The 25421-nt window shown below is 53.9% G+C and overlaps 10 protein-coding genes across 10 annotated transcripts; 7 read left to right on the forward strand and 3 right to left on the reverse strand.

Annotated features, from left to right (window-relative positions):
* Positions 1–331: 331 nt before the first annotated feature.
* Positions 332–1774, forward strand: QC761_400990 (uncharacterized protein; the record flags this gene model as incomplete). Its single annotated transcript, XM_062878384.1, has 1 exon — positions 332–1774. One exon carries the CDS (start codon positions 332–334, stop codon positions 1772–1774), a length of 1443 nt encoding a protein of 480 aa, XP_062731803.1.
* A 630-nt stretch (positions 1775–2404) lies between these two features.
* On the forward strand, positions 2405–4252 carry QC761_401000 (uncharacterized protein; the record flags this gene model as incomplete). The annotated part of the gene is made up of 3 exons (XM_062878385.1): positions 2405–2557; positions 2617–4076; positions 4135–4252. 3 exons carry the CDS (start codon positions 2405–2407, stop codon positions 4250–4252), a joined length of 1731 nt encoding a protein of 576 aa, XP_062731804.1.
* Positions 4253–4694: 442 nt separating this feature from the next.
* On the forward strand, positions 4695–6704 carry QC761_401010 (uncharacterized protein; the record flags this gene model as incomplete). Its single annotated transcript, XM_062878386.1, has 6 exons — positions 4695–4906; positions 4966–5088; positions 5141–5250; positions 5305–5671; positions 5721–5979; positions 6021–6704. 6 exons carry the CDS (start codon positions 4695–4697, stop codon positions 6702–6704), a joined length of 1755 nt encoding a protein of 584 aa, XP_062731805.1.
* Positions 6705–6863: 159 nt separating this feature from the next.
* On the reverse strand, positions 6864–7924 carry QC761_401020 (uncharacterized protein; the record flags this gene model as incomplete). Its single annotated transcript, XM_062878387.1, has 2 exons — positions 6864–6956; positions 7015–7924. 2 exons carry the CDS (start codon positions 7922–7924, stop codon positions 6940–6942), a joined length of 927 nt encoding a protein of 308 aa, XP_062731806.1. The 3' UTR covers positions 6864–6939.
* A 2021-nt stretch (positions 7925–9945) lies between these two features.
* QC761_401030 (uncharacterized protein) lies at positions 9946–13989 on the reverse strand (the record flags this gene model as incomplete). Its single annotated transcript, XM_062878388.1, has 3 exons — positions 9946–11471; positions 11532–12736; positions 12798–13989. 3 exons carry the CDS (start codon positions 13987–13989, stop codon positions 10740–10742), a joined length of 3129 nt encoding a protein of 1042 aa, XP_062731807.1. The 3' UTR covers positions 9946–10739.
* Positions 13990–14268: 279 nt separating this feature from the next.
* Positions 14269–14953, forward strand: QC761_0061510 (uncharacterized protein; the record flags this gene model as incomplete). The annotated part of the gene is made up of 2 exons (XM_062872582.1): positions 14269–14647; positions 14797–14953. Exons 1-2 carry the CDS (start codon positions 14472–14474, stop codon positions 14951–14953), a joined length of 333 nt encoding a protein of 110 aa, XP_062731808.1. The 5' UTR covers positions 14269–14471.
* QC761_0061520 (uncharacterized protein) lies at positions 14276–15279 on the reverse strand (the record flags this gene model as incomplete). Its single annotated transcript, XM_062872583.1, has 2 exons — positions 14276–15117; positions 15252–15279. 2 exons carry the CDS (start codon positions 15277–15279, stop codon positions 14276–14278), a joined length of 870 nt encoding a protein of 289 aa, XP_062731809.1.
* Positions 15280–15615: 336 nt separating this feature from the next.
* Positions 15616–21305, forward strand: QC761_401040 (uncharacterized protein; the record flags this gene model as incomplete). Its single annotated transcript, XM_062878389.1, has 8 exons — positions 15616–15665; positions 15723–15960; positions 16016–16069; positions 16136–16201; positions 16279–16497; positions 16558–16699; positions 16761–20986; positions 21048–21305. The coding sequence occupies 8 exons, from the start codon at positions 15616–15618 to the stop codon at positions 21303–21305; spliced, it is 5253 nt and encodes a 1750-aa protein (XP_062731810.1).
* Positions 21306–22323: 1018 nt separating this feature from the next.
* On the forward strand, positions 22324–23379 carry QC761_0061540 (uncharacterized protein; the record flags this gene model as incomplete). The annotated part of the gene is made up of 1 exon (XM_062872584.1): positions 22324–23379. One exon carries the CDS (start codon positions 22324–22326, stop codon positions 23377–23379), a length of 1056 nt encoding a protein of 351 aa, XP_062731811.1.
* Positions 23380–24381: 1002 nt separating this feature from the next.
* QC761_0061550 (uncharacterized protein) lies at positions 24382–25356 on the forward strand (the record flags this gene model as incomplete). The annotated part of the gene is made up of 2 exons (XM_062872585.1): positions 24382–24988; positions 25049–25356. The coding sequence occupies 2 exons, from the start codon at positions 24382–24384 to the stop codon at positions 25354–25356; spliced, it is 915 nt and encodes a 304-aa protein (XP_062731812.1).
* Positions 25357–25421: the final 65 nt, after the last annotated feature.

The raw sequence follows: 25421 nt of genomic DNA on the forward strand, positions 1-25421 counted from the left end.
GGGCATGAATATCGCGTGCCGTGTTTGCCTACCTAGTAATGCCTGCATCCACCTGCAGCAAGCTGCGCCTCTTCAGGCTTGCACGGCACTGTGCCACCCGCCTCTTGAAGGCTTTGTAGGCAACAAGCGCCTGCGTTCCACGTCATTGTCCCCTGACAAGCACACCGAATTTCCGTCCCGGATCCTTCTTGTTTCCTCGACCATTCTTCATATTCATCATACCGAAAGATAGACAAGGCTTTGGCACCGTCCCCACGAACTCTGTCTTCAAGAATTTGCAAGCAGCTGAGTCATTCATACCTTTTACAGTGTCGATACCGCCCGAGTGACAATGGGGAATAAGCAGTCGAAGCAAGATTCAATTCAAGAAGCCAGCACTACTGCTATGCCATCACCTCCAGCGCCAGGGCATCCATATCCACCAAGGACAAACAGCATCCCCAAACTTGACACTGACTTCCTGCTACAACCGCCTGATGAAAGTTCCATCAGACGCCCGTGGCTGCAGCTCAACAATCTCATCGATTCACATGTTCAAACGTTTTACACCAACATCGCCAGCATCGACAACATTGCCCCTCGCGAAAAGATACAAGAAGTCCTGCTGGTTTCGGGAATCGTTGAGAGCACCAAGGACGTCGATAACCTCACAGAATTACTTTACGTTCCGGGGCACAGGAAGCTTGGGTTGCGAATATGTATTGCCCGGGTAGTGCTCGCGAGTATCGACTTTCAGAATGGCCGCCCTGAGATGACATCTCTCGACAGACAGGTTGTGGAGCTCATGAGCCGCTTCAAGACACTGCGGCCTGAACGAAGTCCAGAAGAAGAGGCTGCTATCGCCCACTGGCGTATGATCACCGCCTTTTTCCTGGCCCCAGACTCGAAGCACTCAAGAGCGGATCTCGCCGGAGAGATTCCATGTGTGGACGTTCTCGTCAACTTCCTTGGGCTCTTCAAGCGACATTCGGATCTTGCCAACCCGGAGTGGGCCGAACAAGGAACGAACAACGGAGACCAAGATTGGAAGGGGAGCATCAGGACCATCGCCGTCCACGCCATCGGCATTGGAGAGAAACTATTTTGCCACCCCTCCACCTGGACCTTTCGCTGGTGCTCGCATCGCAAAGAACAACAAAGAGAAGCCTCGCAGATAGTGCTATTCCCAGCTCTTGTTGAGGACGTGCTGTCAAACAGCAGCAAGAGACGTCACAACACCATTCAGGCAGCCGACATCTCTCCTGCCTTTGTGTTCTCACCGAATGGCACCGTAATACCGGCACCAGAACAACAACTAGATCCAATACCGCCACCGGCGTCATCGAGCAGATCACCGAGCTCCACTGCCTCGAGGCCAGCCAGCATAGGATCTGGCGGCGGCGGAGGAAGTGGCGGAGCACGCTGCTCTCCGAACCAAGTCATTGCCACCAGATCATCACGAAGGAGCTACTTTGGAGAAGACAGCCCTCAGAACCATTACGTGACGGTGAATGGCGATACAGGATTCTCGACAACGATGCCACCGGGGTTAAATGTGAATATTGTCGTTGTCCCAAGACGGCCGTCAACCTCTCGCACCGGCAGCGGCACGCTGGTCTCCCCGGTGGTGTATGATAATCGAAGACCGAGAGTGATCAGTCACTCTCCCGAGTCTCATTCGAGACGCAGCAGGAGACCACTCTCGGCAAGTAGGGTGGTATATCCGGAGGAGGATGGGGAAGAGTACGAGCGTGTCAGCAGGAGGGATAGTGCCAGTCGGTATCGGACAGCATAAATAAATTATGAAGGATGGTGGATGGATTGTTTTCACAGTTATGGATCATGAATGAAATCCCGAGCGGCGTTGATTGCTCATAATGACCCAAGCGCCAATGTCATATTTTCTTTGTCTGATATATTTGCCTTGAAAAACGCCATCACAGGGCATCTGTCCTGATGGCTCAAATTGACGTCGATATTCCCGTCGGGTGAAGATCTGGACAGTGGCCCTTCGTCAGAGGTCACCATTTGATCAGTTCCGGGTCGCGGGTGACCCCCACACGATGGACAGCACGGTTAGAAGCGGACGGACTCGGTTTCCGGACCAGATCCACAGGATTTACAAGCGTATCAAGGAGATGCCTCACCCAAAGCACTCACTTCCCCGACAGTCCATTCTCCATCACAAGTGAATCGCATTCATCAGATACACTATTATATTGCTCTTCGGATTAGTTGCAGCTGAATCAACCACCCGCCTCTCATTGGCTGCCTTTTGGTGGGGCACTGCGCCGTTGGAGCAGGGGCTTCATCCCAAGTTCAGTTGCTGACGGAGTGAATTCCGACTCTCGCATTTTCATAAGAAAGACCATTTTCTCTCGCTTTCGCTGCTGGTTTTTTCTTTCCTTCCCTCATCATCATCACCATGGCGTTGATGGCAGCAATCAACGACGCGGGCCTCGGCGCCCGCCATGCCGCGCTCGCCATTGCCTTCTTGCTGGGATCGGTTATCGCCCACTATCTCTTCCGAGGCTATCAGGTGAGAAAGACATTCAAGGATCTCGAAAAGCAAGGTATAGTGAGTACTCGAAGTCGGCCCCTCCAAGAAAGGCCACGACACTGAACGACAACTCACAGCCAATTATGCAACATTCATGGATACTTGGCCATCTCAAAATCGTCGGCAGACTCCTCAAGGACCTGCCCTCGGACGCCCACGGCAATTACCTCCCGATTCTCATACTCGAAAACTGGCGCGAACTCTTCCCTCAATGCGAGAACCGACCACCGGTCCTCTACCTCGACATGTGGCCCTTTGCCCAGCCATTCTTGTTGCCCCTCCTGCTGCCCATCGCGGTCCAGTTCACCCAAGACCACTCCCTCCCCAAGGCTCACGAGCAAAACAAGATCCTACAACCCCTGACAAAGAACAAGGATCTCTCAACCATGGACGGAAACGAGTGGAAAGTCTGGCGGAAGAGGCTGAATGTAGGGTTCTCGATCCAGAACATCACGAACCGCATCCCCGACATGCTGGACGAAGTGGAGAAGTTCTACGACAAGCTCGAAGCCAAAGCTGGGAGGAATGGCGAGTGGGGCCCGGTCTTCCAGATGGAGTTGCAGACGACGAAGCTGGCGATGGATATGATCTTTCGCTTCTTCTTCGGCAAGCAAGTCCATGCCAGACTGGCCCATGTCCAGCCAGCCCTCGAAGATGCCGTCATGGACACAATTCGGAGATTTGTCTTTTTTCACCACATCGGCAACTTTCTGGTCGAACACAGCCCTTGGAGGAAGTTCAAGTTGTGGAAGAATTACCGGACTTTGATGGCAGGATTGGGCCCCGTCCTGCAACAGCGACTGGGCGAGTTGACCGCCGACGATAAGCCCCGAGCCAAGGTTGCCGACACCGTCGTGGACGCCCTGATACAAGGAGTCATGGAAGATCGCGACGCAGGGTTGGTCAACACATCGGACCGGGATTTCTTGGAATTGGCAGTTGGGCAAGTCGGCATGTTCATCTTTGCTGGACACGACACGACTGCGAGCGCTATTTGCTGGGTGCTCCACTTGCTATCGAAACATCCCGAGGTCTTGGAAAAGGTCAGGGCTGAGCACGACGCGGTTCTTGGGCCCGACCCGAATGCTGCCGCCAGCGTGCTGCGCGCGAAGCCAGAGTTGATCAACGCGCTCACTTACACCAACGCTGTCATGAAAGAGGCCATGAGAGTACATACCAACGTCGGCACCATGCGGAGGGGCGAGCCCGGTTTCTATCTCACAGGGCCAGCCGGGAGCGGATATGATGGGGTGAAATTCCCTTGCGGGGAAGGGTGGGTGGTATGGGACAACACCTTTGCGCTGCACAGAGACCCGGAGCAGTGGCCAAGGGTACATGAGTTCATACCAGAGAGATTCCTGATCACGGACGAGAATGATCCTATGCACCCACCAAAGAACGGCTGGAGGTTCTTCGAGCTCGGGCCGAGGAACTGCATCGGGCAGCATCTGGCGATGGTGGAGATCAAGATGGCACTGGTGCTGGTGTTGCGGAGGTTGGATGTGGAGGCTGCTTGGGATGAGTGGGATGCTAAGAGGTGCGAATTATACCCATCGAGTCTTGACAAGGTAACTAACATGAAATCAACCAAACAGGGTCCTCAAGGGAAAGAAGACGCCCATGATATGGGGTGACAGGTGTTATCATGCTGGGGGGGAGTCGCCGCCTCACGTCAAGGACCACATGCCGGTTCACATTCGATTGAGGCAGTAGTCGCTATTGAGGAGGCACGTCATGCGTTTGATTTTGTCTTGGAAACGGGAAGCGGAGGAAAACAAAAGCGGACAGTAATGTTTAATGACAGTATTAACAAACCTCATAGGCTACTTGATTTGTCGCTGAATTTGTCAAGACCCTAGACCCTGAATTGTGCTTTTGGTGTGGTGATGAGCCTTTTGATACGATTGTCGTGTGTTGGGAATACTACCTCTACAGGATCACAGGTCTCGGTTTCCCGGCGGTGAGAAAACGGTGAGGGCCTCTGATTGGGCCGGCAAGGACGAGCTCGATATTACCAACCTGCGAGGGCATCCTGCACATGCAACCCCAGCTACCACGAGGGGATTTGAGAACAATAGCCGTCATGCGCCGGCTACCCGGTTATCTGCAGCGCGGGGATATATCCCAAGACCTGCCCCCTCCTCGAGGCTGAGAAATGCTTGTTCCTTTTGGTTACCACTCCGCAACGGCATTCACCTCGAGATTCAACAGAATGAAAAGCTCAACAATTTTGGCCTGGTGGGCTTTGACCGCTGGCCAGAGGGTGATTGCAGCAAGGGTGAAGCTTCATGTTCCTATTGTGGACTTGGATTATGCGGTGTACGAAGGGTATCACAATTCAACTTTCAACACCAATGTTTTCCGAGGGTAGGCTTCCACACTCAACATCACATTCCACGAGACGCTGGCTGATATTGACGATCCAGCATCCGTTTTGCCGCTCCGCCGAAACGATGGCAACTTCCCGATGCACCTGAGGTTGACAGGGCTTCCGTAACCAAGGCAGTCAACAATCCACCGAGATGTCCTCAGTCCGGTGCTGCGCCAGGGTAACCTGAGTCTTCTATTCTAGTCGTCAAGATGCTGACATGGATTTGTCAGACCTGCCGCGGTCAACTTCACACAGGACGTACTGGGTGATGAGGACTGCCTCTTTCTCAACGTCTTTGCCCCGGTCAGGGCGAAGAAGCTGCCTGTTTTGGTATGGATTCGTACGTCTTCCACCAGCCCCAGTCCAAAGACAACATAGATACCAACTCTTGCAGATGGCGGCGGCTATGGGCTCGGGTCCGCTGCTAGCTTCGACTTCTCCCACATGGCTCAGACCGTCAACAACGGCTTCGTCAGTGTTGTGATCCAATACCGCCTTGGAGCTTTTGGTTTTCTTTCGTCGGCAGAAGTAGTAGAGAACGGGGGAGTTCCCAACGTTGCTCTGCACGACCAGCGGTTTGCCTTGCAATGGGTGCAGAAGTACATTGATCGGTTTGGCGGCGACCCAGACCAGGTCACAATCGCGGGTGGGTCGGCAGGCGGTGGATCAGTGATGTTGCTTGCGATGGCAAACAATGGAACAGAGGGGAACGCGTTGTTCAGACGCGGAATCGCGAGCAGTCCGTATTTGCCTACTCAACCGTACGTTTCCCTTTTACTTGCGTCATGATTTTGTGCTGAGGTGCCACAGCAACTTCGACGATGGCCTGCCAACAGAATACTACCGCCAACTCGCCCGTCGCACCAACTGCCTCAACGCCACCTCTGTCTTCTCCTGCCTCCGAAACGCTGACACGTTGCTCCTGCAAAACGCCTCCTCAGCAACAAGCTACTCTGCCCGGTTCAACCAGTGGGCTTTCATCCCCGTGACCGATAACAAGCTCATCTTTTCCTCCCCCACCGAGCAGCTCCCTGCAGGCAAAGTCAACGGGGAGGCCTTCCTCGTTGGTGTAAGCCCCCCAAAACAATGCTAACCATTCTGTGTGTAAAGAGCAACTCAAACGAGGGCTACTACTTCACCCCCCAAAACATCACCTCCCAATCCACCTTTCTCTCCTTTGTCACCCTCAACTATCCTTTCCTGTCCCCCGAGAACATCTCCTCCATTCTCTCCCTCTACACCCCCTCCCCTCTCCCCGCCGACACTCCCCTCTTCGAAACCGACGGCCTCAACCCCCCTTTTGCGACTGAGATGTCAGCAGTTGGGAAGGGCTGGCAGCAGGCAGCGAATAATTTGTATGCAGAAACAACATTTGTTTGCACGGCGTACTGGCTGATGGAAGCGTACGGGGAAAAAGGGTGGCAGTATCAGTTCTCCCCTCCAGGGGCAGGGTTTCACGGGAGTGACAACGGGCCTTTGCTGCAGGACTCCAAGATTGGAAGGAGTGGGACGGTGATGGATGAGGAGTTTAGACGGGGGTTTCAGGGGGTTTGGGGACGGTTTGTGACTAGGGGGGTGCCGACTCTGGACGGGCAAGGGAAGGGGGCGGTGGCGGAGGCGGTGAGGGAGGGGGTATGGAAGGCGGGGGGGAGGGGCTCGTTGTTGAATCTGAATGTTACTGTTGCTGAGGGGGGGAGGAAAAGGGTGAATACCTGGGCGGTGGTGGATGGGGAGGGCTGGGAGGGGGGACGGGGGGAGAGGTGCAGGTTTTGGAAGGGGGTTGGGTTTCGTTGAGTTTGGAAGGTTAAGTAAGGAGACTGGGCTGCGTTGGACGGGACAGGTCACGGCGAAGAGAATAGAGACTGTTGGGGTTGGTAATATGGTTTGCCAAAAGGGTGTGGATATGTACTACCGCCTGGTATGTCAGGTGGTAAAATGCTAAAGTATATACAGGTGAAAATAAGATGTTTGTTGGTATTAATCCAACGTCGCTCATGCTCGTGCCCTTTTCCGAGCCCCATTGAGACATTTATGGGAGGCACTGGCCTGGAGGAAAGACACGTCAGCATGTGTGAGGCAAAGAAGGATAAGGGGGACAACATACTGTACCACTGGTTGGAAGCCACGCAAGTACCCTGAGCACAGGTGGTAGGGCCGGTATACCCCTGACCACCGCACTGGCCATAAAGAGGAGCACCGGCACCACCACCGTTCCCACCAGTAGGCTGGGGGTTAGGAGCAGCAGAAGTCGGCTGAGGCTGGGGGTTGGGGTTGGAGCCACCGGAGCAGGTGAGAGGAGCAGGGCCGGGGATGGTGTAAGGACGGCCACCGTTGGTAGGGCGGCCCTGGAGGTCATAGATGGAGACCAAGATGCCGGGGTGGTCCGCGGTGTAAGCACCGGGGAAGCTGACAAAGTTGGAGCCGGTGTTGGTGCCAGACCCAGTAATCTCGATCTGGGCGCACTCCATGTAGAACTGGGCGGCACCGCGGACGCTAGCGGAGTGAAGGGCGAGCAGCTCGACGCGCATGAGGTAGTGCCCGGGGGCGACGCAGCTGGGCATGTCGAAGTAGTGCCAGCCGCCGTTGGAGATCATGTTGTCGACAGCCCAGACGCCGTTGTTGAGGCCTTGCTCGGCGACCTTGAACCACTGGAGGCCGGACGTGCCGGCGTTGGCAGCATTGTTGACCTTGGCGAGGTAGACCTGGATGGGACCCTTGTGGGAGGCGGCGATGGGGTGATCCGGGTCGTTGGGCCCGGCGGCACCACCAATCTCATGCCCCCACCAGGCACCGACTCTGGCGCCGGCTGGGACCTTGATCACGGTGTTATCCCGCAGTTGGATGTTGGTGTTGCAGGCAAAGTCGGGGTGGTTGACGTTTTCAATGGGGAAGTTGCTGTAGGGAGCGCGGACGCCCTTGAGCTGGCCTTGGTCGACGCCGTTGACCGACACCTTTTGGAAGATGGAGTGGGCGCTGACGGACGCAGCCAGGGAGACGAGAGTGAAGGCCTTCATTGTGTATGTGTGTGGAGAATCTTGGGGATGACTGAAACCGAACAAACAAGCTTTGGGAGATGCTCAGAAAGAAACAAGCAAATGACAAGAACAGGCGGTGGCGCTTGTAGGTTGCAGAGACAAGACAGTACTTTCTTGACCCCTCGGGAGTCAACTCTTCTTTTATACATCTCGTCCGATGTCATTCCGGTCTGGTCTCGCATCGAGGTGTGTCAAGTGTGTAATTTCGTTGCATTGTCCGCGGGGCAGCCTAGCGGCTCAGTATTCCGGGAACCGATTCTCGCAACTGCTCAAATAGGAAACGGAGGTATCCTCCACGACGGAAGCGAACTCGATCGCCTTGGCACCGTCCAAGCGGCACACCCAAAACCCGGTTCAGGTGCAAAAGAAAACCTGGGGTAGAAGTGGAGGCAGCCTTCCGCATGGTCAGTCGGCCCGTTCGTGGTAACCAAGGGTGGCGTGGACGGCTTGTATGTACATATAGACCGCCCCCTTTTCATCCCCGTGATACGCTCGGAATTTTCCTCCGTGGTTGGAAACTTGAAGAATCTTGCTGTTTGCTGTACCTACCAAGGCTTCTGCCCCACACAGACTCGCGTTGATGTTCCGGATATACTGATGATGGGTGCGGGATGCACTGTTGGTGGTGGTGATGATGCTGGTTGGAGGAATTGGACTGCTTGATCGAGAGCCCAAGACGACGCCATCATCACCATTAATCACCACGCCAGCACTCCAGGGTGAAAACGACGTTGCACCTATGCGCACCAAGAGCACCAAGACGGAATTTTCTTGCAAATATATTGAACCGTCGTCACCTCTTGATAAGAACGGCGGGGGACAGTCTACACATCCCACGTCTGCCCACCACCTATTTACCGTGACATTAATGACGAACAAATACAAGCTTTGGGTAGCATTTATATACTAGACCAATGACAGTTCCCATAATTAAAGCTGCCCCCACGTCGAACAGAGTGTCTTTGCAAAAAGATGTAATCGCGCCGTCAAACCTTAGCACAGAACATCGGCTGTAAAAGCATCCACCAAGGGCAAGCCAACCCGCTAACAGACTTTTGAGTTTCCTCGTGCACTATATTAGCTAAGCATCTCATATTCTCTACCTTAGGCACCTATCTCAGCTCCATCCACACATAGGTCTGTCCTTCTTACATTCAAGAAAGTCGTCGTAAAGATGACGCAACCCTCAGGGGGCCGGTTACACCCTGATTACGGTCCCAAAAGCCCAAAACATGATGGATTGTATTTACAATGACCTGTGGTTACCTAGATAGAAATGTCATTTCATGCCGAGTAAAACCTACCTATCTATCCACTCCAGTACAACCTAAATACGCGATGTATGCACGTTCCGTTAGGTAAGGTACCCAGAGATATTCTTTGTCATTGAAGGTGAAGTAGCATCCAGCTCTTATCTGATCGGTGGGCGCCACCAACGCTACAATCGCCGCATCTTTCCTTGACCGCTTGATGACTTTGTCTCTGTCACTTATCTACCAACACATCGGGATTCAGGCGCTCACTGGCCCATGGGTTATCCCGTCCTCATCAGTGTAGCCCTGCTCCAGCATGAACACCGCCTTTTTCAATCCATAATATCTTGCCAGTTCCAACGTTGTCGCGTGGGATATGGCGAGGGGTGCTTGTTACCCACCATCCACCCTGTCCTTGGTTCCATGCTCATCTTGTCCCTCATCTCGCTTCCGTATTTGATAAAACAGTTGTGGATATGGGTTTAGGTAGTTCGTTGCTGCCCTGTGCTCGCTCTGCGTAGCAGAAGTAGTGTTGCTAAGGCTTCATACCATCCTTCAATCGCCAGGTGAAGAGCCGTCCATTTTGTTGTGCTTTGACCTTGATGCTCATACACTGGCTCTACATCCTCCAACCATCTATGCAATAGTGAGCGAGAGGCATGTAGGTACGGGTCAGGAGGCATGTTCCAAGTTTGGCTATATACCTCCTCGGTCAAAGCATTGATGGTGGCACAGCCTGGATGGCAGTCTAACAGTGCCCGGGCTACCTCAAGATGTCCTTTTCTCGCAGCGTGATGTAATGCAGTATGTCCCGAGCCATCTTTTCTTTTAGCCTCTGCACCCTTTTCCAGAAGTATCCGCACGACAGCTTCATGCCCGCTCTCTGCAGCAAGCTTTAGCGGCCTGGGGTTGGAGCCATGGCATCCCTTGAGATCAGGGTCGGGTTCGTGGTAATTCCAAAGTGTGCTGCCAAGTATAAGCCTGTCCATTGTTCTTTGGTGAAATCTTCGCCTGAGATGGCCCCACTGTTCCTCACAAAAGTACAACATGCATCTGTCTTGCCTTTATTGTACAATATAGCCAAGGCATCTTGTATCAAGCCAAAGGACGCAGTGAGGTCGTCAGGAGGGCTCGTAGTCGAGGTACCCCAGCTGGTTTATTTTCGGAAAGTTCCAGTACAGGGCTTCAAGCAACTCCAAACTGAGCACTTCTAAGCTTTCAGGGTTGACCGGGGCGAAACGGAGAGCCTTGAGTACCTCTGACGGCGAAGCATCATTGCCCCCGTGTCTCTTAACACAGGAGACGTCAACGAGGGGCTGGGGTGTTGGTAATACAGAGGTATGGCGGCTGGACACTTCCAAGGGAGTCAGATAAGCTGGATATTCTGATTATAGTGACGCTGGTATGGTTATGGTGAGCGCTGATAAACCTGGCGAGCTCATGCGCTCCCCTGACCGCCTTAACAGTATGTATCACATCTGCTGGTTTTTTGCTGCAGTTCTCCTCACAACCCATCATGTAGATCTTCAAAAGCGCACCCATCAACCCTTCATCGAAGAAACAAACCTCACCGCTAACCCCGTCACCACCTCCGGCGCCTTCCCCCCCATCCTCAACCCCTCCGTCGGCCCCTCAAAATACTCCCAAACCTCAATAAACTTCCCAATCTCCCTATCCACCCCCATCTTCTGAAAAACCAACTTCATGTTCGTATGATCCTTCAAATCCCCCAATTTCTTCGCCTCCACCACCGGCCCTGCCGCCCCTGACCCAACCCCATTCACCGCCGTACCCCCACCACTCTTCACCTTCTCCCTCTCATTCTCCCCAAATATCGCAGCCAACCTAACAACATGCAACACCAGCGCCGCCAACCCCGCCGCCAAAGCCGTAGCAACCGAGCTCCCCGTGTTCTCCTGGAAATGACTCGGTATACTACTATTAATCGTCTCATGCCGTGAAACAACCGAACATCCCGGAAAGATAAAGTCCAAATTGTGGGTGTCACCCGACCTCTCCCAGGGTCTGCCATCGTCGGTAGCGGCACCAATTCTGATGATGCGGCTACGATCAAACTCGTAAGGGTACTCCTCGTCAGAGAAGTTCCCTGCGTCGCCTGCCGCGCAGAAGACGAGGATGCCGGCGTCAAGAGCGCGCCTGATGGCGTCTCCGAGGTCTTTGAGGTCGGCGTCACGCTCGCGTTTTTTGGGCTTTTTCACAGTCCAGGAAATGGAGATTATGTCTACCCCGCGGGCGACGGCGGCGTCGACGGACTGCACGGGGGTTAGGATTTGAGCGGAAAGAAGAGGGAGCGCATACGGGGGGTGGCATACCTGGGTGGCGCTTCTGGCTACGATCTGGTTGTGAGTCTGCCCATCGACTAGGGAGTCCGGGGAGGGGTGTGTTTCCAGCTTGAAGACATAGAGTTTGGCGGTTGGACAAACTCGACAAATCATATCCGCCATGACGGTGCCGTGGCCACTGGCAGAGATAAAATAGGGGCTTGGGCCGTTCTCATCTGGTTCGCCACGGTCAAAGGTCGCTCCGCCAATGACTTTACCCCCGATAGAGGAAGTATCAATATTAACTCCATCATCAATCAGAGCAACAGTGATGTCTTTTAGCAGTAGCTTTTGCTGAGTTGGAGGCACCTCGACACCTTGGATCCCATCGGCAAAGGCGTCCATGCAGTTGAGCCACTTGTGGGCAGACAGATTCCTCTGATTTGCTACACGCATGGGCTTAGCGCGGGTGCCGGAAGCTGAGCCACTGTCCCCCCGCGAAAAGTTCTCCTCGATGGTCTCAACAGTGATTGTCCGAACAGGCCCATCCATGGCGGGACGGTCTCCGGTAACAGTCCGGCGAATCCCAGGAACGGGAACAGCCTTGTCATTCTGCGGTCGAGCAGCAGCAGTGATACCCTGCTTCTCCAGCTCATAATTCCGGACGGCTTTTCGTAACCGGCGCTTGAAGTCCTCCACGTAAGATTGGATGCGGTCAGCTGGCTCTAGGACTTCCGCGGAATTCCACAACAAGTGGATAGTCTTGAGTTTCTCAAGCCTCACCAACCCATCCGGTTCGCTCCATGCCCGCAGGACAGCCCTGTTTCCACTCCACCACAAGTGCAGATGGCGGACATGTTGACAGGCGACAAAAAGTGTTTCGGGACAGATATCCGATTTCCGCCACTCGAGACTCTCAATCTCAAAGTGCTTCAGGGAGTCTTCTATGGCCTTGTCACTGTGAGGTCTTTCGGGCCAATCGTCGACCACGACCTTGAGGATATGCTTGACAGACTTCTCCCGAAGCCAGTTGAAAAAGAAGACGAGGTCCACCCGGCCGCGGCCAGGCCTTGGCTGCTGTGCAAGACGTTTGGCGTGGAGTTTGCTGGTGTTGTTTCCGGGGCTGTCCAGCTCGATCTTGTTGAAGGCGACATATCTTAGGACGCTGTCAAAACGCATATGAGCGAAGCTCTGTTCAAAGTTCTTGCGGGTGACTGGTGAAGCTGCTTTGGAGTAATCAAAATACAAGTTCCAGTCTGGTGGAGCGTCAGTGACAACACCGTACTGTCGTGAGGGTTCTGATACACTTATACGCACCCTGGATGTTGGACCCGTGAAGAAATCGCAGTGCCTGGCTCTGATCTCGCGGTTGAGGACGATCTGGTGTCTGGAACGTGGACCGAAGGTAATGAAGTTTGATACCCTGGATGATCCTGTCTGCCCACTCCCTGTTCACATCACGTTTAACTCCGTTGATAGGTCCCGGCGGAGGTGGGTCCATAATTCTTGTTGATGGGGCATTGGACTGTTCACGGATCGCCTCTCGTCCTCGCTGAGGTTCAACATCGCCCCCCTTCTTGCCGGGGGCATGGTTTGTCGTGCGGCCCCGAGAACTTTCCACATTGTGCAGGTGAGGTACGTTATCTGGAAGATGACCGACTCGACCAGACGGAGATTTTCCCCGGTTCTGATTTGAAGATTGAGAGGTCCCGTTCGGCTCACCAGCCTGGCCCGCCAGCAAGCCCGTTTTTCGTTCAGCGTCCGGCCGTGTATAGTAGTGATATTCGTAGACAGACAGTTGTGAGGGATTGATGGTGAACTGGTCCAAGCATTCATCTGCTCTCTGCAGCAAAGCCTCAACAATCCGCTGCTGGCTAGCAGAACAGCGGTCGTACTGAATGGCAAGATGCAAGGGAGTCAGGCCATCATAGTCTCCGGCGCAAAGAGTGCCCTTGGAGGCTCTCTGTATAAGATGCAAAGTATGTTGTTCGGGGAGATTGTGGATTATGGCAGCATGGATACTGTTTCTGCCGTGGTCGCATGTTCTAGCTAGCAGGCTGTCCAGATCTCCGTTGAACTTTTCCACAATGGCGCGCAAGACATTTTCGTTTTTCCTGGTGATGGCAATCCAGAGAGGTGTTTTGCCATTGTCGTCAGCCACGGAGAGAAGCTGTGGGCTGTTCTTGATAAGAAGCAGGGTGAGGCCTCTGTGGCCCACTCTGTTGGCAACAAGGTGGAGGAGTGTTTGATTTTCCGGTGCAACACGCCCTTCAAAGTACTGCTGATACTTCTGCTTGAAGGCTTCTCTGTACGCTTTGTCGCCCAATCTCAGCTCATTGGATTCAGCATCAGCGAGAATCTGGTCAAACGCTTCTTTTGTTGGGTCTTTTTGAATGATCGCAAATGAATGGAAGGGGTTGTGGGCCGGTCCGTCGTCGTACTCCTCATCGCTGTCGTCAACTTCGACACTCTGGGCAGGTGGAAGGTCTTGGGTGGTTAGAGTCATCATGATTGTTCGTAACGTATACAGAGGTGAAAGATGATAGATTGAGTGAAGCTGTCTGCACAGGTGCCCCCTCAGTCAGAGAGGAGCGGGGTCCCTCCAGTCCGCATCTCGTCCTGTAGCCCAGCTTCCAGCCTCATCATCGGAAGTCCTGATACGACTGGCGTCCCACCCCACTCACACCCCACCCTGAGTGAGCACTAATAACGCGCCTTTCCATAGTGAACACAGTGCCGATACAGTCCCAGTCCCCAATGCAACCCTACGATGGCTTCGCCGCTGGGTTGCCTCCTCACCTTTGTTCAGGTAGCCCTTTTCTGAAAGTGACGTTGGGAACAGTCGATAGCTGCTTGAAAGCTTCCGCAAGGTTCATCTCATCATAGTCGGTTCTCTTGGACTCGATTGTCGGATCGAACAGGACCGGATCGTCAGGTGGTGTAGAGCCGAACACAGATTCCAAAGTTGTACGCCAGTCAGCGCGCGCCTTGATGGTGACGGAGCACTGGAAAAGCTCTTCATCCTCCCTCTCAAGCAGGATAGCGGCCCGCATGGCGACGGGAACACCGGTCTCGGTCGCGGGATTCTCCAGCAGTGTCCATGAAGCCGTGTTTGGCTGGCCAAAATTGCGCCCCCGGAGAGACTTTGCGCCCACAACGGTTGCAGCGTAGGTCATATCCCTGGTGATGCTCTTGTCTATGCTGATACCGGCGCTCAAGGTTGGGGCAGGGCCAGGAGTGGCGCTTATACCCAGATTTCCCGAGAACGTGCTTGACTCGGTTTGGGTTGTTGGAGCAACGGTGAAGTTTCCGTCAGGGGAAATGGCCCTGACCTCGGGCTGGTAGGGACTGTTGGGATCCAAACTGCTGAATCCGAGGTCAATGTGGACGGAAGCAATGCGTCGGGCACGTTTGCGAGAGTCGAAACGGAAGTCGAGGACTATCAGGGTACAAAGAACATCGCTGTCGGGTGACAGAAAACCGTGAACTACATCGACACAGGAGCACCGGACGTCGACGGCGCCCTTCCGTTCAACATAGTTCTGCCGTTGGAGAGGCTTGTTGGGGTCGTTTTTAGTGTGAAACTGACTCCCACTGTCGCCAGTGGGAGCAAGTGCGATGTTCCAAGAGAACGAGTCTGCCGCTTCGTCTTCCATATTTTCATCCGAGGTAGCGGGACAGAGCGATGGAAATGAACATTCGAAGAGGATTTTGGGAAACTAGGGCTATCGAACCACTCTTCTATGACGACGAGGGAGGGGTTTTGCTTACCGGCCTGCCACCTTTCCTTTCTCGGCATCGCTTGATCGAAAAGACCCCCAAAGCGAGTGATTTGTCGAGAAGCAGTCTTCGCGAACCTCTTGGTTCTTCTTGATTGAGCAGAAATCCTGCAGGCCTCCCTCCTCAAACTCGCACTGTACAGATAGATGTGCTAACCAATGGCGATTGAAGAACCAATCATGCAATTTTGCGGCACAGCTGCCTAAAACTCCCCAAACCCCGCGCCTTCGACTCCACCACCCACTGCAGATGGGAGGGAACGACGACGGGGTTCTGGCAGGCACAGAGGGGCCCCCAGAGCCGAGGGGTGCTCGTCTTGAACCGTCAGTCTTCACCATCCCATACTCTTCTCATCATGTCGTTGGATATTCATTTTTCTGGTGAACCTGGGGATGCCAGCTTTGAGTATGTCCACTCTGCCATGACTTGGGCTCAACCATCACTGACAGATATCTTATCTAGCCTAGTAGCTGTCCATGGATTCTTTAACACATCGAGCGAAGCATGGGACCTTGGTTCGGAATCCGAACCATGGTTGAAGGAGCAGTTGACGGCCAAAAAGCGCTATGGTCGCCTTCTGTTTCATAGATATGACACTGGCGCCTCCGCAGTTCAAGGCCTCTGTGATCGAGGCGCAATCCAGAAGGAGGCCATCATGCTGCTGCAGAAGGTTGCCGAACAACGAAAAGACCAGGACCCCGTGAGTCCATCGGGATCTACAAGACAATATGATACTATGACTAAACCCAGAGTAGCCTCGACCACTTATTTTTCTCGCCCTGGACTTTGGGGGGTTGATCATCAAAGAGGTGCAGTGCTTGATCATTTTGCTGCCTGCTTATTCACCTCGATCTTCTGACCTCAAGTATTTCCAGGCCATCATCCAAGCGAGCAGACACACGCTTGAGTTTGCAAATATCAGTGCTTCTACCCGTCTAATGGCATGTTTCTTTCATATTCCGTCGCTGTAAAAGCTATGCACATGCAGAACTAACCTTCCGTCCCCCGCTTCTTGCAGTCTTTCGTTGGTACTCCGCACAGATGGCACAACGAACAAGACCTCGAATCAAAGCTGGCCAGCTTTCTATTTGCCAAGCGGCCTACAACTCTAACTGTTGAGGACATCAATCGGCTGGCGAAGACTGTCTCATCCATCTCTGATGAATTCGTACAAACAAGAGCAACCATCCACAGTACACTAATCAGTGTTTGTTCAGAAGCTCCTGACGCGTATGGGGTCAGTCACTCAAAGTTTCCGTGTTTGTTTCTGGATAACGCAGCTAACGAAGAGTTCTAGATTCATCAGATCTTCACGTCGAGTTTGGGCATTCCCATGGAGTTGCGCTTCTCCGCCCAGTCAGTTGATGCGGTCCAGGAGGTGAGCGTGCGGGACGCTCTTATCGAGACTCTAGAATCGAGAATTCTTGGAGTGATCAACAGTGTGTTATCTACACCCAACCACCCACCACTGACTTCTGTGCTGACAGGTGTTGCTGTCAGCCCCGACTCCAACCCACACACTAGCTTGGCTGAATGATGCTGTTGTCGTTCAGGCTCCGTCACCCACCCCCCCAATTATGTCTGTAAGAACAGCCGACAGTGACCATGTGCCATTTTCATGGCTGGATGATAGCCCGGTTTTCAAGGAGTGGATGAACCACGAAGGATGTAAAATCATGCACATCCATGGCTCGTCCAATGTCTCAGTCGCCGCTTCTTATGCCTACCAACAGGCCCGAACACACGCGTCGACTGGAGGTTTTACAAGCGGTCTAACACTGTATTTCAGATTCGACCGCCACGATTGTCAAAGAAACACCATCAAGTCAATGGCGACCTTATTCCTAGCTCAGACTATTGCCCGGTTCGGCACCCTTCCAGCCTCCACCCAGTTTCCAAGCTTTGAACCACCGCTGTTTGACAAGGCCCTTACGGAACAAGATGTCTTCTTTTTGCTCAACAGCTTTCGACTGGATTGCAACAGGCCAGCAAGGACGACATGGGTGCTGGACAGACTCGATGAGTGCGAACCAGCTTCGTGCAACTGGTTTCTTAAACAGTTGGCCTCAATCGCAGCGCGATGCGAGTTGTACTTCAAGGTCTTGATTACTACTGCCAGTCCTAAGCATGTCCAAACTCAGCTTGCTGCCGCCGGCTGCGAAAGCTTGTCCTTGGATATCGCATCCTCGCAGGTGGGCCCCGGAATCAAAATACCGCCAGTCCCAGCCAGTCGTCACTGTCCAGTGCTCGAGCCGTATGCACCTCAACTCGGCGATCTGCTTGGAGCGTGCCAGCCTGACCAGGATCTTTTCAGAATGGTTGTGGACTGGCTTAATCTGCAAGCTTCTCGCTGGAATACAAGGGCGGAAATGGCCGAAGTGGTGGCGGCATTGTCTCCCCCATCACCGCGGGTGCTGTTGGGAGCGGTAATGCAGGCTGTGCCCACACTTTTACGGCCGATTGCTCGCGACATTCTTTGCTGGGTTCGGAACGCGGTCCGGCCTCTGACACCACTTGAATTAGCATCGGCCCTGGAGTTTCAGGGAGCTGACTTGGGATGTCTTAATATCGAGTTGTACATCGCCAGGATCTTCGGACCACTTCTCACGATTCGCCACGGTGAAGTTCACTTCACACAGCCATGGGTTCGGGAGCTTTTGTCAGTTTTGGAAAAGACGACCCATTGGTATGCGGCGGCCTCGACAGCAGATGATCACAAAGAAATTGCCAAGGCGTGTCTTCGCTTTTTGCGTCTTCCTGAGACGATCAAGGCATTGTCTCAGAGGTGTGGTGGGGCAAGGGCCTCAGGAGTCTTGCTCACTAGCCGACACGACATTGTCTCCTATGCTGTCACGTTCTGGCCAACACACTACCGCTTGGGATACCTGGCAGCAGACTCATCGGCCTCGACACCCGAAGACCTCATTTCATTCCTTGGAGATTCGAAAGCTTTGAGAGCGTGGTTCAGTGCTCACGGGTGCCTGTTGCCGCCGCACCAGCAACCCCATAGCTCATATCTTTCCGCCTTACCTATAGTCTCGCATTTAGGATTGGAAACACAGGTCGAGAACATGCTTCCCATACATGCCGACCTTCCTACCAGCCTTCAAGAACTAGAGGACGCTTTATGTGAGGCTTCCAGAATGGGTCACAAAAAAATTGTGGATTTGCTGCTCAGCAGACCATGGACATTGACGTTGCACGGCGTGGTTGGGGCAATGGAGGCCGCAGCCCTCGCAGCTGAGTATGAGCTAGTAGAGATGTTGTTCACGTACGCCAAGAACAAACACAAGGACCAGGCGACATCGCATATGTACCCTCATTCCATCCTTGCTCGGCTAGCTTGGGCAGGGAAGGGGGAGCTTCTGGAGTCACTGATGCAAGGTCGCCCATCCGGAGACCCAACAAGTCCAACAGTACCAGCCTCCAAGCTTTTGTGTGCTGTGGCAACCGGTCACATCGACATTATTAAGACTCTTCTCCAACATGGCGAAGACGCGAACTATCTAGATGACACCCGGCTTTCACGCACACCTTTGCATATGGCATGCCGATCCGGATATGGGGACGCAGTCAGGGCTCTCGTTGCAGATGGCGCCGCGGATATTGAGGGTCACAACGGACAGGGCCAGACAGCACTGCAGAAGGCCATCAATCTTGGAAACATTGACGCCACGAAAGCTCTCTTGGACGGGGGCGCAGACATCGCCAGCGTCGAGGCTGAGATACCGCGGACCGATGGCTCTTTTCCGTATCCTGCTTTCTATATGGCTGCTTGCGAGTCTAGCTTCCAGTGCATTACAGCGGTGCTGGAACGGGGTGCCAATGCAGATGCCACCACAGATGAGTACACCCCTCTCTGCTATGCAGCCGCCACCGGAAAGCTGGCTTGGGCGAAGCTTCTCCTGGCTCACGGAGCTCGAGTGAATGGATTGGGAAAATGGGTCCCGCTGTGTCAAGCCACCATGAAAAACACGGGGAAGAATATGGATATGGTCGAACTTCTGCTGGAGCACGGCGCCGATATCAACGCTTCGGGTTCAGCTGACGTTGCTACTCCATTGGAGCGGGCTTCGGAGGCAAACTTGATGGAAGTCGTCGAGTTCCTCATGGCCAAGGGGGCCGACATTGGGCTTCACGGGGCTGGAAGTACAGCTCTGTCCCGTGCTGCCTCGAAGGGTCATACAAAAATGGTCCGTTATCTTTTGAAAGCGGGATCCAACCCCAATGAGGCCCATCCAGCAGCAACATCATGGAAGGCATTGCACTGGGCGCATCATCATCCCGAGTGCCTAGAGGTGCTTCTAGATAGCGGTGCTGATATCGACGCCATGTCGAAAGACGGCACCGCAGTATACATTGCGTCGTACAACAACCACCTGGAGTCTGTTAAGCTCCTCATTTCACGTGGAGCCAACCTCGAATTGACATGCGAGTTTCCAGGCTTATGGGACTCGAACTGTACAGCTCTTCTTGGGGCCGCTGGAAAAGGCAACGCTGAAATTGTGCGGGCTCTTCTAGATGCTGGTGCCGACATCACAGCCAGGTCGCTAAGGGACGAGACAGCTCTGCACCTCGCAATTAGCCATGCAAACAGCGAGGCCACAGTTAGGGTCCTTCTCGAGTATACTCCAGATTTGAATGCCCAAGAGTCTTTCTTTCAACACACCCCTCTTCATCGACTCATGTTGGAGGCAACCACGCATCTCAGTATAGCGAAAATTCTAGTCACGCGAGGGACGAGCCTTGAAATCCGAAACAAGGGAGGATATACTATTCTCGATTATGCCATTTACTGGCGTGAGTATGAGGTTGCCAAATACCTCGTCAGGGCAAAGGCCAAAATCAACACCGTCGGCAGTACTTGGGGAGGACCGCTCCACATTGCTTGCTGGCGAATGAACCTTGATATGATCAGGTTTCTTGTGGCGAATGGCGCAGATGCTAACCTGATTGATAACTCCCGTGGTGTACCGTTGCTCGTAGCCATGACTGAATATCAAGAGGGAGAGGATGTGACGCTCGAGATGAGGAAAGCTGTCGTCCGTTATTTGATTGAGGAGGCAAAGGCGGACGTGACACTTCGGGGAGGGATGTATTTCATCACGGTTCTCAACGGAGCATGCATGCAACCGGATGCAGACCTGTTGCAATATATCCTGGACCAGGACCCTGTGGATTCCGACATGGAAACAGCAGGCTTCAACGGCTGCCGGCCCATTCACTTTGCAACATACCAGAGTTTGGAGCATGTTTCAAAAGTGTTGGCCAGAGGGGCTGATATCAATGCCTGTGACAAGCTCGGACGAACCACCCTCCACACAGCGGTCGCCAGTGGCAGACCAGATGTTGTCGAAAAAATCTTATCACTGACCGGGAGCCGGTATATCAACGAAACCGATCGAGATGGATGGACACCACTAATGTGGGCGGTGAGGCAGTGTTCACACTGGGGTGTGAAGTCGGATAATCAAGAAGAGATTGTCCGATTATTGCTTGATCACGGCGCCAGCCTGTGGAAAACTGGCAGGACATGCCATGAAGAGGGATGGTCAGCGCTGAAGCTGGCCCGCTACTATGGAGCCTCCCAAGAGGTGATTTTACTGCTTACCCCAAAGCAGAGACACTATCTCGATGACAAAGGAGAACCCCAAGTGTGGGACCCGCAGGCACATCGTTCCCGCAGGGCAAAAAAACAAAATGGCTTCTGCGACTTGTGTCTATATGTAAGTTCCTCAGGTTCGAATCCCATTTCTCCCAATCTCCAGAGCTAACACAAATTTTCAGACCCTCTGGGGCTCGGGGTACGCCAACGGACGGCTGTGGCTTTGCGCCAAGTGCTACACGTATCAGAACGAGTTTTTCCCCGAACTGAAGGACTGGACACCGGCGAACGATGGAGAAGAGTTTGACCCTGACGCGCCGGAAGAACAGGAGGAGGAGGCAGAACCAGCGGTGGGTGAGATTGGCGAGCCGTCGCCAGGGCAGGTGAAGCAAGTACAGACCACGGAGGCGGATTATTGGTCTGATTCGGATTCGGATTAGTTGAATATGGTGCTCGGGGAACGATAAAATTCATCAGCAATATTGGACATTTATACATGCGTACAAATCGACCTTATCAGAGTCACCAACACCTGCATTTGTGTCGCCTTGATGGCCCTGCCCACGGTCCCACCACGCCCCCACCACGCCCCTGAACCCCTTTATCCACACGCTACTTTGTTTACTTGAAAGTTGGCGTTGGCACAACAACAATGCGCTCTCTATCAACTCCAAAACATGGGAAAGGGGTTGGCACATCATGGGTTCACATGGACCATCTGGGTCACATTTCGATCAGTGTCTTTGGTCGCGCCAAGCAGAATTATTGATGAACCCTTGCGGCAATGAACGCGTCAAATCACGCGGCCGAGCCTTCATATTCAGCTCAGGCAGCCTTCTCTTGGCCAACACTGCTATTTGCTATTAAAGATCACCACCCACATTTACCTATGACTGCTTTGTTTGCTTCGCCAATCCCTTCAAAAGAAAGACTACAATGCAAGTCCGAAAGCTCAAGACCATCGTCAAGATCCTCCAGGCCTTCAACTACCACACCGCTTCCCAGCTCGAAAAGCCCGAGACAGACTTCCGACTCCTCGAGCTCTACCCCGTATCGGCATCATTACCTTCTAATTCGAGGCCGTCAACAGCAGAACCCACCGATAACGCTTCCAAACCCCAGCATGGGAACTCTCCAAAAAGTAATAATACCATGCCATCAAAAGATACCCCACCTCCCATACTATGCCGCCTCTTCACCGCCCCACTCACCAACCCCTCCACCACTCCCTTCAAAGCCCTCTCCTACGTGTGGGGCTCCGACGCCACCCCCCATTCCATCAACGTCATTTCCACCCTCCCCAACGGGACAACCACAACCCTCTCCCTACGAATAACCTCCTCCCTCCACACCGCCCTCCTCCACCTCCGTGACCCCGACTTCCCCATCACAATCTGGATCGACCAGCTCTGCATCGACCAGTCCAATCCCGCCGAAAAGTCCGCCCAAGTCTCCCTCATGGGCAAAATCTACTCCGCCGCATCCCAAGTCCTAGTCTGGCTCGGTCCTGCCTCGCACAACTCCGATTCTGTCATGCAGCTCTGGGCCGCCGTCGGCCAAGAAGTGCGCGACATGGGCATCGAAAGGTACTACACCAAAGAAGGCTGGCCCCTCCTCCACGACATCATGTCCAACACCGACCCCTCCGACCCCGAGACACGGCAGTACCAAGCCCTGCTTCAAAAACACGCACCCGATTTCGCTGCTCAGATCCGCGACGGAAGCATCAAATCCTGGTTTGAAAGGCCCTGGTTCACCCGTGCGTGGGTGACACAAGAATTCTGCCTCGGCCCCGACACCGTCCTTGTTTGCGGCGATCAAAAGCTCGATGCCGACTTGGTGATGCTCGCGGGGCAGATACTAAGTTACTCCAGCTTGCTCCTCGTCCGCCCGCCTTATTGCCTCACCGTGGAGGAGTTATCCTCTCTTGACGATCCCACGGCGGATTTCTTCAGCTGTCGGAAGCGTCGGAGGGGTTATGAGACTAAGACTGGGGATGGAAAGGGCGACACGCTTTTCGTGCTGTTGAAAAAGATGTTTGTCGGCAGGGAGACGTACGCAAAAGTTTGGAGGGACAGGGTCTACTCGCTGCTGGGACTGGCGGTGGATGCAGAGGTGTTGGGGATCAGGCCTGATTATGGGGACTTGTGGGGGGAGGAAAAGACGGTGGAGATTATGACTGATATGGCGAGGAGGATGATTACGAATGATTACTCCAAACGGGTGGATGTGTTGTGTTATTCGGGGTTCCCAAAGGTAGTTCCAGGGCTGCCGTCTTGGGTGCCGGATTGGAAGACGAATACGGTCAAGTCGTATTATCAGGTGCAGAAGGTGGTTTATCCGCATTATTTTGCGGCTTGCGGGGAGGGGAATCTGGAGGTTCAAGTGGTGCCATCTTGGTCAACACGGGTGCTGGGGTTGGGGGGTTTTGGGTCGATACTGTTGACATGCTGCCTCCGGGAGATGGCAAGGAAGTCTGGTCTGATGTGCACAGATGGGATGGGCCGCGCTTGATGAGGTATCTGAGGCAGGTCGAAGCTCTGCTTGAAGCGGCAATCTCTAGACCCAGCAACCCGTATGGCTCCGACGAACGACGGCTCGAAGGAATTTGGAGAGTTCCCATTGCAGATACGTGGGATGATCGGTCGACGGGGGTGCGAGCGTCTCGAGAGTTGAAGGTCAATGTGCAGTTTCGACAGGCCGTCGAGGCGATGTTATATGACATTTGGATGAAAACAACAACAGCTGAACCGGCAGAAGCTCAACGTATCATGGACGAGTTCAACTGGGACGAAAGAATGAGGAAAGATGAGCTGGGGGCGAAGTACAGGCAGTGTATGGCATCTGGTGGTAGTAACAAGAAGCCATTCTTGACGACGAAGGGCTACGTGGGCATGGGCCCACCTGATATGGAAGTAGGAGACGTGGTGGTCGTGTTTTGCGGTGGGAGGATCCCGTTCGTGGTGAGGCAGCTGCCAGCCAAGGAAGATGGAAGGAAGACCTTCTCGTTTGTAGGTGAGGCGTTCTGTGATGGCATCATGGATGGGGAGGCTGCCATGGAAGAGAACCGTGGTGACTTCTTCTTGGAGTAGGTAGGGGTGGGTCGTCATAAGGCCAGTGTAACGTTGACGATGGATGGGATCGAGAGGGTCTGCCGCCAAGAAGCACAACGCTGGGGAGATCTCGGCAGGGCACCCTGACTCTCCCCGCATCTCCCCCACCTTTCCCCAATCAACCCTGTCGGAACTTCATCAAATCTGGAAATTCGGAACAACACTCCGGAGGACAACGCGACAACTTTTTTTTGTTTGGAATAGCAGCATGATGATGGGGATGATGGCGGGTACCGCTAGAAGAGACTTGTGTCCTTACCAGACTCGGCCTCCTCTTATTTACTTGAGGCCCCCCTCCTGAGCTGCGAGTCCTGTGTCTCTCTCCTCCTCGGACTTCACCACACCACCACCATACCACCACCAGACCACCGCCACTAGTCCTTTACACCACACTACCGGCAAAATGAAAGTCGACTCTTGGATGATGGCCGCGAGCTTCCTCGCCTCCACCACCTCCGCCCTCGGCCCCAACGTACCAGAAACCGAGAAGCGTCTGCCAGGCAAGCCGGCGCCGATGCCGAACTGGAAGTGGCCCAACCCCTTCCAGTCCTCCCGCGCCGCCAAATACGAAGCCACCTGCCAGGTCCAGCGCTCCTTCAAGGCCGAAGAATTCAAGCTCGATGACTTGGCCCAGAACCCACCCCTCGGCTTGCTCCCATGGCGCGACGCCCTCAAGGATGTTTTTGCCGAGCGCGAGTACCCTGGTGGATGGGATGGTATTGACAACCACGGCTACGACCGCAACATCCTCAAGATGGATTACGAGACTGTGCCCCTCAAGGTGAGGGAGTGGATCGAGGAGCAGGAGCGCAAGGAGCTCCCCGGCCAGGGTCTCTTTGCCCTGTTTGCCAGACCCGCGCCAGGGACCAGAGTGTTCAAGCAGGTGCCCATTCCACAGGAGCCCACTCCTGAGTTCAGAGAGAAGGACGACAGGAGAGTCCTCATCTTCGCCCCAGGGGCCATCTATGAGAATCTCCCACTCTGGCTGGGCGAGGACAGCGGGTGTGACGGTATGTTGTTTGTTGCGATGGTGTGTCTGATGTGAATGCTAACTTCTACCGTGATAACAGACGAGATGTTGGATCTTGCCAAGTATTCTGGTCAGGCCAAGGATGGCGGTGTCATCGGCTACCCCATCTACCACAGCAAGCCCCAGAGGTCGAAGGGCGAGCGCGACATCGAGTTTAGCCTCTTGGCTCAAGTTGTCAAGCTCAAGGAGGGCGAGACAGAAGAGGTAGCAGAGAGCTCCTCGCAGGCTGAAGCCGAGGTCAAGACAGAGGCTGAGAAGCCCGCTGTGACTGAGGTTGTCAAGGAGGCTGTCAAGGAGGCTACTGAGGCCGTCAAGGAGGCTACCGAGGCTGTCAAGGATGAGCTCTAAAGGGCTGGGCACGAAGAGACACCAGGACAATGGTAGAAGGCGTCAGAACAATTGGATAATACCAC

The sequence above is a fragment of the Podospora bellae-mahoneyi genome, chromosome 4, assembly GCF_035222275.1.
Source record: "Podospora bellae-mahoneyi strain CBS 112042 chromosome 4, whole genome shotgun sequence".
NCBI lineage: Eukaryota > Fungi > Ascomycota > Sordariomycetes > Sordariales > Podosporaceae > Podospora > Podospora bellae-mahoneyi.